General features: G+C 34.5%; 1 protein-coding gene across 2 annotated transcripts in view; it reads left to right on the forward strand.

Moving 5' to 3' along the window:
• Nucleotides 1–11,334, forward strand: part of Edil3 (EGF like repeats and discoidin domains 3) — a 440,392-nt gene extending 429,058 nt beyond the window's left edge. The window contains exon 11 of one of the 2 annotated variants that reach the window (XM_028760126.1): nt 8,447–11,334. In XM_028760126.1, coding sequence (XP_028615959.1) covers nt 8,447–8,596 — 150 coding nt within the window. In that variant the 3' untranslated portion in view covers nt 8,597–11,334. The remainder of the gene's footprint in view (nt 1–8,446) is intronic. The other variant, XM_028760127.1, reaches the window with a different exon arrangement.
• Nucleotides 11,335–14,404: the final 3,070 nt, after the last annotated feature.

The following is a 14,404-nucleotide window of genomic DNA, read 5'->3' on the forward strand; positions in this document are numbered from 1 at the left end:
GAAGAACAACAATCTCAACCAACCAGATTCCCCAGAGTTTCCAGAGACTAAACCACCAACCACAAAGTACACATGGAGGGATCCAAGTCTCCAGCTGCATATGTAGGATGGCTTTGTCGAACACCAATGGGAGGAGAGGACTTTGGTTCTGTGAAGGCTTGATGCTGCAGTGTAGGGGAATGCTGGCAGGGAGGCAGGAATGGGTGAGTGGGAGGGGGAAAACCCTCATAGAAGCAGGGGGAGGGGGATATTATGGTGGGTTTCTGGGAGGGAAACCAGGAAAGGGATATCATTTGAAATGTAAATAAAGAAAATACCCAATAAAAAAAGAATGTTTGTCTAAGAGAAAATACAAACCAAACCAAACAACCAAAAAACAAAAAAACAAAAACAACCCACTGCAGAATTTATTCATAGAGTGATGTCAATTTAGTTTTGAACTATGAAATCTGTTGTAGGCTATGCTTGGTACTGGGAAGCATTAGACACAATGCCTTCTGAAATTAGTATTCCTTATTCCAACTCTCAATATTAAAAAAAAAACACTTTAAAATCTTCTTTGAAGCCTGTAGCCCTTCCATACCACACAATGCAGATGTTAGAATTCTCCAACTTTATTCTAGCATTTGACATAAACACGGGTGATCTCAAATACCACACTGGGAACTGAAGAATTTATCAAAATTTGCACAGAACATATTTTATAGTGCTATCCTCATAGTTAGTTTATGATAGTGAAGGAATACAAATAGAAATCTATCAAATGAAGTGTCATATGCAGCAGAGTCCAGGAGAACCAATTCAGCAGTGAAGCTGACCCAAATTCTCACCTTAAATAGCAGAGCTAACATAGACTATTTAGTGTGTTCCGTACCTCACGGAAACACAAAAATATTTCATGCGAGGCCACTTTCCAAAGACTTACAGTTTACCTCAAAGGAGCTAAAGGTAAAGGCCAGAATTCTCTTAGGGTAGATTAATCTTTTAATGTGCACTGTATTATACAAAGCTAAACTGATGTGTACCTGAAACAGCTTGTATCTATAGCCACTAGGGAAGCATTAGCTCCACATCTCCTGGATTCTCTAACGGGACACCTACTAACATAAGTTTTAGTTAACTGTTTGTTTTAAAGAGCACCCATGAATAGACTCCAGGAATAAAATATCCTTTAATATACCAAATACTTACAATAAGAATGAGATGATATTTTGGGAAAGAGAAAATATAAAATTATTATTAACTATTTTAGATATGGTGACTAATACCGAAATATAATATTTTCTACTTTATCTACATGATGTCATACTTGCAAACTACTTGCATGATATTTTCCAAAGTAGAGATATGTAAAATTACGCTTGTTGAATCTGCTTTGCCTCATAAGTAGAAATGGTCATTGCCTAGCAGGATGTGTGAGGTGACAATTACCTCACCTGAAACTATGGAGGACAATAGCTCCAACATGGCTGAACAGAGATGGAAGATATTCCAGCAGCTTTGTTTCCCATACATTTGTATATAAACATATATTCATGTTTACTTTCGCTATAGCACTATTGTGATATCCTATAGTGTACAGGCTCCTTGATACTCAGCTCCTCTTGTTCAGAGTGATTGCTTGAAACTCTTAGAATAGATTCTCATTATGCCCTATTTTACAAAGAAACATTTCCTAGTATATTGGAACTTACCTAGGGTGTAGATTTTTATTTCCTTATTATACTGAAAGAATGAACTCATATTTAGACTAATCTTGTTCCAGAGTTTCATTGGCTTACTGGAATTGATTGCAAAGGAAACCTTCAAAATTGATGCACTAGCTACTCAATCATGAAATGGTTTTAGGATGCTAGATCTTACTTAGAAAATTGAATTTCCTGAGTAGTAGTTAGAGTCTGTCTATTCTGAAAGAATCAAACTTGATTACAAACTGTACAATCTGAACAATGCCAGAAGTCTTATATTTATAAAGCTTAGTTGTTGAGCATATAGATTTGTAAAATTAATTATTTATTCTTATATTTAAATTGGTAATTGGTAATTACTTCAAGAAGCATATGACCTAGATGGTCATCCACAAAAATTGAATTTCACACCAACATACACATAGTTACTTATGATACAGATATTTAATTTCTAATGTCCACTAAGTTTCCATTATTTTTAAATAGATAAAATTTTGTATATTTGAGATTTTATAAATCTCATTATAAATCTTTGCAATGCCAAGGACTGAATAAAATAAAGATTAATAAAAATGTTGTGTGTAGTTTAGTATTTTTTACAAGTATTACAATGGAAAATTGCAACCTTAATAAAGAAAAATGAAAGAGTCAGGAATCTCTAATAATAAATTGGCATTGTTCCAAATATATCCACAGCAAAGCTTATCCTTTCATCTGTTTATAATATGCTATGCAAAATTAGTTAATTGTCACACTTAACAACACAGGATATCCTATGATCTATACTTCTGATGGACATAATAAAAAAATGGTGAAATACCAGAGATTAACCGTGAGTATTCAGTTTGAAACACTAAATGTCAGTTTCTAAAGATGTTTCTCTTACTGTAAAATATGTGAAAGAAATGTTCTTTCTTTGATTGGTCAAAGTCCTGCTCTCATTGATCATAAAATACTGGGATCAATAGGTGAAGGAGAATCTCTAATCACATTATAAACTTCACACACAGACACACACACACACACACACTCCTGAGTCCCTTAATGTTGCACATGTAGCAATAATAATTAAAGGAGTAGTCATGAATTTGAGAGGGAGTTATGGAAAGAAACACAGGACAAATGGGGAGGAAAAGGAGGGTAGAAATGATTTATGGTCAACTCTCTTAACAAAGCAAAATTTTGTAATTAAAAAAGGAGAGACTTTCAAAGTATCTAAATGTATATCTTCCCTAATGAATTGAAACCTGACAGGGGTAGGGCATGTCTCATGTAAGCTATAGAATGAGTAGGTGCAAGCAAGTTTCAGTGAGGTAGCTTAGCAGCTAAGGGACCTTACTACAAAATCTAGAAACTCAGTTCCATTTGTAGGAGCGACATAATGGAAGGAAAGACCCAGCTTTTATAAGTTGTCTTCTCATCTCCACATGTGCATACATGGCCTTTCCCTGCTCCTAAATAAACACACACACACACATGCACACGCACATACACACACACACAGAGAGAGAGAGAGAGAGAGAGAGAGAGAGAGAGAGAGAGAGAGACAGAGACAGAGACAGAGACAGCGAGACAGAGACAGACAGACAGATACATACACATATAAACAGGTGCACACACACCAATATGTAATAACAAATAAAAAAATAGAGAGAGCAGTTGACACCAGCATATATGCAGTTATTCAACTGAAATTGAGTTGGTTTATAGCAGTATTAAATGAAAACAAGGTTCCTGAGAATAAGAGCGAGAAAGGCTAGCTCATGTCTAGCTTCTCTAAGTCCTCTGCATGGAAGGACAGGTGAACACAAAGAGAGAATTCTCTGTTCTCCTTAAGTTCTGTCTTTTCCTATTCCCAGTAATACAGGCAAAGCTACCATCTAACCAAATGGATTTGTTTCATAATTGGAAATCTTAAGTACGCTTATTTTTTTATTTTTAATTAAAATATAGCTACATCACTTTTTCCCTCCCATGTATCCCCACTTCCTCATAAACTCATGGCCTCATAAACTCTTACTCTTTATGATGTTTCTACATGCATACAGACATACAAATAAATACATAAACATGACTCCATGAGTCTATTTAATGTTTCTTGTATATGTTTTGGGGACTGACAAGTTGGGATTTGATAACAAACTGAGGACTGATATCTGGGAGAGATTAATCCTTCCTTCCTCCACATTTGTTAAGTGTCTCCAACACTTTGTTCAGGGTTGGTCGCTGTAAGTTTTTCATTATCTAGGTTGGCACAACAGTTAATGTTGTCATTGTTCAAGTCTTGTTTAGGCAGCCACAATGTTAAGATTTCATGGGTGCCACTTCCCTGGCAGATTGTTTTTATTTATCTTGTTCTCTGTCTCTTAAGCACATCAGCTAAGTGTACAGATAGTCAATAAAACCAATGGTGTGCTTGTGCTAACACAATGAACAAGACTTATGCTAACACAATGAACAGGATGTATTATGTGGAAAACTGTACACTTTACTCAGCCATCTAGATTTGATTTTTATCTCCTCCTATCCTAAAAGAAGCAATGCAGTCTACAAAGGCCAGCAGGCCAGAGACAAAGTGATAGCCACTGTGGTCTGACTAACATATGGATTCTAATTCTTGAAGAGTCTGGGGAAGACAATGTGACAGTACTTAAAACTATTCAGTATTGAAAGGACATGAAAAATTTTCCAAAACACTACAATGATAGAAAAAAATATTTAAAACTTTTGGTCTGTTAAGTTGAGAGGAGACACAAAGTGTAATGTTGTGAGTCAGATGATGTTTTATAAGAAAAATATACACATTTAATATATATGTATGTATATGCATGCCTTATATATGATGTATATGTATATATGACATATATGTACATACTATGTGTATATATATATATGATGTATATGTATATATTATGTGTATATGTATACATCGTATATACATGTATGCATATAGGCATATACACACATATACACACACATGTATGTTCTATTCCTCCATACTTAGAGTTTCAGTTTAGGACTTATGAAAGCTGAGGTATAATGTTAGACATAGTGGTATTGCACACTAGTAATCCTAGAACTTGGAGGCTCTAGGGTGAGCTGCTTTTTGGAAGACAGTCAGGGTCACAATGACAACAAGCTGAGGTAGACCCAGCCTTTCTGACTTTATCATGAAGAATATTCTGACTTTCCTCTACATGCTTGATGGATTCTCAGGATTGATACAAGAAGTGGTCCAATAGAATTGCTCTGTAGAAACTAATGTCAATCTCATCTTAACATAAATGTCTTGGTGAAAGGAGCATTTTATTGTCACATTTATATGATGTTATATCTGTGCTGAGGATTGAATCTTTACTGAAATCTGATTCAAATTTTAATTAGCAATGCAGAAGAGTTTACAATAAAAAAAATCTTGAAACCCAGCCATGCTTAGTGGAGTCTTCCTCCACTCTCTTGCTTTTCTTAATTTGCAATGATGGAAGCCTGTTCAAAGCACCTTGAGTGACTTTTACTTGACGCCCGTATATTAGGAAATGCTCGAGAGATCCCCTAAGCATTATGATGTTTGAAGACAACTAAACACTTGTCATAAGCCAATTATCTTCCTGTCTAAATTCAAACTTATGTGTCCTTTCTTTCAAAATTTACAAATCATGCTACATCTGTCTCATCTAGAAGTTCTCTCTTTTTTATAGAGAATTAGTATTTTCCACCAACCTTAACAGATCCTGATTGAAGTGGATGTCTGAAACATATATTTCTGGAAATCTTACAATTGTTTTAAACTCACCTAGAAATGTTGTGTTTGCTTTGCTTTCACAGGTAAAGCACTGAAATTGCACTCTTAGCAGGTCTACTGTGCTAGAAATCAGATACTGGACATGTGCTACGTGTTTGCACAACAAGAACAACATGTCCCCTAAACAGGAGCAAATTCATGCTTTGCATGCTTTGTGCTCTGTGCCATTGTTACTGTAAACCCTCTAAAAATAAATGCTATTTCCAGTGCTGTCTGACTAAGGTTTAAATGAGGGAAATATGAATCTGTACAATTTTCTGAAGATATGAATTTTATAAATTATCATGTATTCTCAAGCTTCACTTACTTTTCAAATGAATGTCCAAGTATCTATGATTTTTTTTTACAAGTTACATTAGAAATTTCATAGCTACAATCAGTTTCACAACTGATGTATTCCATCTTATAAAAAACTAAATATAGTCATTTAACATTTGGGGGCTTGACAGCTCCTTATAAAAGCCTGTATCAAGAAGTAGAGACTTAAAAAAGAAATTATTTTTTTCTGTATTTCTTTTCCATTTTATTTTATTTTTAATTACTAGAAACTATTTTATAATATATTATAAAACTTTATTATATGTAATGCATAATATATTTTATAATATATTATAAACTATTTTAAACACTAGACTTTTTGGTGATAATAGGTTTTGCAATGCAGGTTAATGAATTTAAACTCAATTATTTCAAATATAGACAGTATGTTCTTTATAAGACTGATAAAGTTGGATGTTAGATTTGATATTTACTTTAAAATTTTGTGTCAATAAAATCCAACTTAATATGTTAGGGAATTTCAGCAAACAAAAGTATATACTCATGTCTACTGTTGATTGACATAACAAATTATTACAAGATTTCTGTTTATATACTAAATTCTCAACAAGTGAGATTTTGCTAATAACAAAATTTTTACTTAATAGCACATCTAAATCGATAAAGAATTCCTTCCTGGTTAGTTACAGACCAAATCCATACTGAAAATAACAGTTTTTAAAAATCTGTTAGGTGAATACATATTGAATATGCAAAAATGTTAGATTCTAGATATAAGCATTGCTCTGTATTCTTTTATTCAGTAAATATTTACTCAAAAATAACCTTTGAAGATATATTTTCTGTCAAACTAAAAATTATGGTCACACCTGATGAAGAAATCACTTTATGTTTCCCATGCAGGGCAAAGAGCTAAATATTCACTTTGTATGTTTGTTTGTTATTTGCTTTAATTTATTATTACATAGTGAGCACATGAATCCCTGAATAAGTGAAGTTCTGAGTGAACATCTATCCTGATATGGGCATGGCCATGTCAAGAACTCCCAAGACCTAGTGCCCAGGACACAGTTGGCTAACCTAATACCTGTATGAACCAGGACCCAGAGAGGCAACAAATCTCTCATTGGAAGCAGGGGTATGGGAGTAAGATTCTTTATGGAAGACTGATCAGTTCATGAAAAGACTAGCAACTGCAGTTTCCTCCTCTGGGATTTCTAGAGCCTGAGACTGCTAATCCACAGAGACCTCTTACAGAGATTACCTAATTTATTCCCTTGTGTTCTACATAAAAACCATGCTGACAGTTAAAGTAGTAGAGGTAGTTTCTGTCAGAGAACCCTACTTTGTCTCAGCTTCAATGTATGTGTTTCTGTCTTAAATTTATTCTCCCTGACCCTAGCCAGAGTTCTGGGACTCAGGTTATATGGATATCAGCATTTATTAGTAGTAGCACTAGCATTAGCATTAGCAGCAGCAGCAGCAGCAGCAGTATTTTTTGTGCATGAATATTTTACATGCATATATGTCTGTGCAACCCGTATGTGTCTGGTGCCTGTAGAGCCAGAAGACGAGGGCATTAGATCTCTGGACCCAGAATTATAGATGGTTGTTAGCTACTGTGTAGTTGCTGGTACACAAACCCAGATTCTCTAGAAGACCACTAGAGCACTTAGTGTCCTTAACTGCTGATCTATCTCTCCATCCTCTGTTGTTTCTATCAATTGCCCACCATTTTGCCTAATGGATTAAAGAAGTATGTGTATAGATATATAATCACTTCTCGAGGTTGCTTGGTTACCATTAAAAACTGAACCTACTTATTCTAGAAGACCATATTTAAACATTCTCTTAATTGATAGCAATAGATAAAGATATGGGTTAACTATTCTATTATGTTTTGGATTTTTCTTTGTCTCTCCTCTCCCTTTCTTGCTCCTTCCTTTCTTTCCTCACTTCCTCTTTTCTGCTGCCCATTCTGTCTTTCCTTAGTTTCTTTCTTCTTTCTTTTCTTAACTTTATTCCCAGTTGTCTCATTGGTCTTATAATCAAGTCAACCATGACAGATCCATATGTTCCTACATAACAAATCAGTTCTTGAATAATTTAGTTCTTAAAATTAAATAATGAAAGCTCAAATTAAGGTAATTGTTTTAAATACCTGCATTATGCTTTTATAGAAAAGGAAGTAGAAAGATGGCTCAGTTGACAAAATATTTATTTTACAAGTATGAGGACATGGGTTTGATCTATAGGGCTCCAAGAAAATGCAGTCACGGTCATGAGTAATATATGCTTATAATCCCAGTGCCTCAAAGATTGAGACAAGTGGATGCCCTCAGGAACCTCTGATCAATCATTCTAGCCTAGTCTATGAATTTCAAGTCTCAGTGTCTCAAAACAAAAAAAGCAAAAACATCTATAAAGAGTGAAGTTGACTTTGGACCCTATGTACACACAATACACACATACGTGTGCGCATCTACAAACATCCATGCATTTGGATATATCCATTCTTACCCATCTAATACAATAAATAATATGTAAAATATTATTCTCAAAAATAAAAGGAGCAGTTATCAATTTTAAACTTACAATGTGCACTGCAAATTAAAAAATGAACACATCTATAAAGGGAAAGAGGTATATAATCATGTTCTTTGTTCTTCTCTTTTAGGTTTTTCAAGGCAATTTTGACAACGACACTCACAGGAAAAATGTCATCGACCCTCCCATCTATGCACGACATATAAGAATCCTTCCTTGGTCCTGGTATGGAAGGATCACTCTGCGGTCAGAGCTGCTGGGCTGCACAGAGGAGGAATGAAGGAAGGGACCACACATCCCACAATGCTTTTCTTTATTTTCCTAGAAGTATCTCCATGAAATGAACTGTGCAAATCTAATGGAAATTGAATTTTTTTCAAAGTGTTCAAATTATGATAGGCTACTGACTGTCTTTTTAGGAGTTCTAAGCCTGATTTTTCAATAATTTAATTTTGTTTCCTTTGCTCAACTCTATTATGTAATACCACACTGTCTCTGAATTACTCTCCTTGTTCTCTGAATTCTATAGATTGGTTGAAGTAGAGTAGGCAGAGCAAGTCTTCTTTCAGTAAAAGTAGAAAAAAACAAAACAAAACAAACACATAGTCATCAGATGGAAGGGTTAAGGGAGAATCATGGTCACCGTTCAATTAACTCTTATAAAATATTACAATGTGAGCAATAAGGTTTTTTGTTATGAATTTGAATTATCTTGATTGTTTCCCTGTGCCTAACACTACTAGTGTGTATTACAGAGATTTGGGAAAAAATATTTGATATGCAGTATCATTAATATGACAATTCTAGTTTTATTTTCTTTACTGATAATAAAGTACTAAGTGTTTTATGTTCAACTTTATATTATTTATGTGTTTCATAAAGAGGCTAATATTCTTTGTCATTGAATTTTCTCCCTTTGTTTACCTTAAAATATTTTGTTTATTTATATACACAGGACATGTATTAATATACATTGAACATAATTGGATATCAGTAAATAGTTCTATATTGAATATCAGTACATTCAACTTGAACTTTTATTTTTGAAGGAAGCTATTATATGCGTTTTATTTCCAAACGCTTTCTTTTCTGAGAATCCCTTGTTACCATTTAGTGAAAAAGAACAGAAAAACACCCTTGAATTTAAATCGTCATTTCTTTGGAACACTAGAATCATTATCTGTATATTTAAAATATTAGCAAATGTATATGAGCCTAGTGTTGCACAGCTTGGCCACGTGCACTCGACATTTCTTTGTAAATTTCCACATTTCCTGTGAAATGAAAATTTCAGTGCTGTTTAAAGCCAGTGGTAGTTTCTGAAGAAGGAACATTGCATAATTATTTGTGAGAAGCAATGTATTTCCTTTTGACAATGTCATAAACTATCTTCAGGATGAAAATTGATTTTTATTTCTTTTGCTTCAAAAGTCTTAGAAAAACTAAGCAATTATCATAACAATTTGTTATTGATAATGGAGGCATCATTGACATAGGTCTCAAATTAAAGCTCACACTGCCTCCATAAATATCCCCTATACCTAATTTATAAGCTTAACACTTATTTATTTTATAAGGCTTTGACACAGAATTATTGGAGTTTTAAATTGAAGGTCCAGAAAAGGAAAGGGCGGATGTGGAAGAAAGGCTAGTGCACTGCACAACACTGCTATATTTTGTTTTAATTTTGTCTTTAATATGTGAGATGCATAAGGAAAAACACTACTGTTGTGTCCTGTCTCTTCATGTGTTCACAACATCTCTCAGTGATGTAAATATGAAGCAGTCTTCAATCACAGTGAAGAATTGAAAGAGAAAGTCAATCACATTGCCATTTCAAATGACAGAAAATTCATTGTTCTATGTCAGCCATCAGGCCAAATGTTTGTCCCTTGTCCACAAGCTTACTGCACCAAGTTCATCAAAAATCTGGTGATTTCAGCATATAAAATGCTGAATAATTTTCTACACTTTCACCAAACAAAACTGCTATGACCTCAATACTATTGTCCTAGAAAATGTTTAAAATGATCAATATAGAATATTTAAGATAGCATTTTCAATTAAAATAGCTATATATAGTATCATTTGTGCCCTAAAACTACACTTTCTATCTAGCCATGGTCCTGGTTTCTATCAATGATAACCATACTCCTAAATTTGTAGGTGTTTTTCTTTGCAGATTCTTTTACCTTAATATAAAATTACAGAAATTATTAATAATATGTTGTGGCCGAAATATTTTTCAAAACTATTCTTGACTTTACGTAGCACTGCTGATACTTGTTTAAAATTCTTTCACCAAAAGCTTTGCTCATGATGGTATCTGATACTATTTAGAAACTTGGTGAGAGGCTTTCCTCTGCTTGTGTGCTTCCTCTCGGCTCCATGCGCTATCTAAAGCTTAGCATACGCAATGGATATGCCTTTGTCTACAAGAGGGCTTGCACAAAAATTAGTGACGTGTATTGGGAAGAAGCTTGTATACCAGTTGTAATCAGCAGCTTCCAGCCGAAACATGAATTTTTTTTTATGTGATTTTATTTGCAAATAAAATTTTACAAATGCAAAACATGGAATTTCCTATTCTTCACTATACTTCATAATTATCATGATCTAATTTTATAATTTAGAAAACTATTAATTAATTAATTTTTAAAACATCCATTTCATGTACATTTTATTCTAATCATTTGTCACAGACACTAATTCCTACTTTGGGTTGACTTTCTCTCTGTGAATGTCTTCATAAAGATAGGTATAAATTTTGAAGACCAGGTATTAATGACTATATCTTTGCTAGGCAACAAATTATGAAATATACCATTGAATGCTGTCGTCTGGTGTGTCTGTAAGGACAGAAATAACTAAGATACACATAACTTTTGCAAAATTTCAAGCTGTGTAATATTCCAATGTTGTTTTTTCTTTGTAGATATACTTAAATCATGTAGGATGTTGTAAGCTCAGTATGATTCTGTCTAGTCTTCAAACTTAAAATAAACTTTTGAAAAACTGTGTTGCTTTTGAATTTGTGTTTTAAACACATGTGTAAGAATGTACAAATTGTCTGTGGCTGCACAGTAATCTTCAACACATACTTAGCTTAATTTTGATTTATACAGATCAACTAAATAGGCAAAGAAAAAGAGATTATAATTGTATAATTATTTTCAAATATAAGACTGCAAAAGTGACTTTTCCAAGAATATGAAAATGTGTAAATTTATCCATACTTTTTTTATTTGCAGAAATTTTGCAAAATATTAATAATCTAGTAATTTTCAACTAATATATACTTAGAGTAGTGTACTACAAGACTGAGAAATCTATTGTAATTCATACAATATGTCTACTTCTTCTATTGTCTTTCAGTTTACATGCTCAGGAGTGTATTGAAGGGAGCTGGTTGGTAAATAAGCAGCAATGTGACACAGATAATATTATATATATTTGCCTCTAACTCCAGCTATTGCTTAATGAAAGTCTGAAAATGTGACTTCTTTGTAAACAGTCTTTCTCTGGTTCTGTAGAAGCCACCAGTAAAAAGAGCATGTGTAATTTTGACACTTCAATATTTTCTTGGGAGTCAAAAAATTAGAGTAAAAGTAAAGATAAAGTTGTTGTTTTCCAGCATATCTCTGGTAGATCAAGTTTCATGGTTTTGTATACCTACACGCTCTTATCAAAGTGCATTTTAATATGAATGGATCAGTGGGATTCCATTTTTGCCTATTTTTTTTGTATACACATGTGTACATTAATGTATTTTGTTAAGTAAAAACAATTAGGGGAACATTCTCAATATGCTTGCTAGTGAATCATGAAAACAACTATATGGGGTAAATTTTTATCATGATAGATTACTTAACAGAGAATCTTCAACTAGGAGGAGAACAGCTGATTCAAGATGCAAAATGAAGATAAAGACTTAGCATTCAAAGGAGAAAAGGATGACCAGTGGGAAACCTCTTAAAGGGGAGGATAAATAATAGGGTCAATCAGTACAACCTAAAATGTAATATCTACAATTTCAGTTTTGAATGTATAACTCTAAATAAATACAATTTGTTCAAGGTTCAAGTAAAGAAGTAAAGCTGTTTACTGCTCTGAATATAAAGTTTTCTCTTTTATCAATAATAGTTTTTACAATGTTAATGAACAAGGTAATTTATTGTTTGTGACAATATTGCTTTTGAGAAGCAAAAGGACTGTTTTACTCAAAGAGGGAAAAAGAAGGATTGGAACATTTTGCCAGTGGGAAAATGTCTCAACTCTTCTGAAACAAAATGCACTGCCACATCAGTCTTTACAAAGTCGGAATGCCTACAGTAAGTAGCAATTTCTCTATTGATTTTGAAGAAGAAAATTAGGTTCTTTGATGCTCTTCTAGTAGCTACCTATAATTCATACGGGGTAGTTCAGCATTGCTGTCAAGGAAAGTGCTTTCGACAGTAAGTAAGTCACACTCACTCAAAGACTTATTTCTATTAGTTGAATTTGGTAGCAGGAAAGAGAACACTTTTGGAAAAGGCACCTCATTTATGTTTTTTCATGACTTGCAGAAGCTGACTGAGTCATTTGAAAGCACAATTTCTATGGAAAGATGGGGTAGTCACACCAGAAAATGGTTAACACATCTCATTGTTAAGCATGGCATATGGTGATTGTCTCTGATATAATTTTATTTTAATGTTCTTAAAGATATGAGTCATATTCTTTCATATTTATATAAAACCCCCGTTACACCCTTCCTCTGCCTACACATCAGTATGTTAGTAGCGATGATGAATTGTAAGGTAATCTCAGCCCACTGCCATCTGCATCGGAGCAGCAAGAGTGAGACCAGTGGTACATTCAAGTAATGTGTTCCCCATTCCCAGAGAGGATATGAAATTCTGACAACCTCACAAGCACAGAAGTTGACATCAACAGGAAGACAGACGTAGTAGACTGTACATCTGATAAGAACAGGAATGATTTAAGTGTTAATCACACTGACCAACAGACTTCCTAGATCTATGTACTTCTTTTTTTATTAATCATTTTATTCATTTATATTTCAAATGATATACCTCTCCTGGTTACCCCTCCACAAAACCTCCATCTCATCCCCCCTCTCCCCACTCTCCTGTGCCTCAATGAGGGTGCTCCTGTACCCACTCACCCACTCCAGTCTCACTGCTCTAGCATCCCTCTATGCTGAGGCATCAAACCTCCACAGGACCAAGGGCCTCTCCTTCCGTTGATGCTAGATAAGGCCATCCTCTGCTACATATGTATCTGGAGCCATTGATCCCACCATGTATACTCTTTGGTTAATGGTTTAGTTTTGGGGAGCTCTGGGTGGTCCTGTTAATTGATATTCTTCCTCCTATAGGGTTGCAATTCCCTTCAGCTCCTTCAGTACTTCCCCTTAGCTCTTCCATTGGGGTCACTAAGCTCATTCCATTGAGTATCTGCATTTGTATTGGTCAAGTACTAGTAGAACATCTCAGGGAACAGCCATAGCAGGCTAATGTCAGCAAGCATTTCTTGGCATCAGCAATAGTCTCAGGGGGTTGGTGTTTGCAGATGGGATGGATCCTTAGGTGGGTTGTTCTCTGGATGGCCTTTCCTTCAGTGTCTGTTCCATTGTTTTTCCCTGTCTTTCCTTTGGACAGGAACATTTCTGGGTTTACAATATTGATATGGGTGGGTGGCCTCATCCTTCAACTGGAGGTCATGCCTATCTACTATAGGTGGTCTCTACAGATTCTCTCTCTCCTTTTTTGCATATTTCGGCTAAGGTCATCCCCATTGGGTACTGGAAGCCTCCCTGGCATCTTGGACTTTCTAGTGGCTACTCTCGGTTTCCCCATCTCTCACTGCTACACATTTCTATTTGATTTCCTGACCCTCTGTAGTTCTCTCCTATCCCTTACAATAGTTTTCCGTTCTTTATCATATAGGAAATATTCAAAGGACGCACCAAATAAAATGTAGAAATGTCTCCTTTCAGCAAGAAAAGTTTATAGACAAGTGAATCTGACCTACTCGATTGCCACTGTGTGCTTAAGTAACAAAGTATGGTCTCCTTGACTCTGAG

The sequence above is a fragment of the Grammomys surdaster genome, unplaced genomic scaffold (genome assembly GCF_004785775.1).
Source record: "Grammomys surdaster isolate TR1022 unplaced genomic scaffold, NIH_TR_1.0 126391, whole genome shotgun sequence".
Classification (NCBI taxonomy): domain Eukaryota; kingdom Metazoa; phylum Chordata; class Mammalia; order Rodentia; family Muridae; genus Grammomys; species Grammomys surdaster.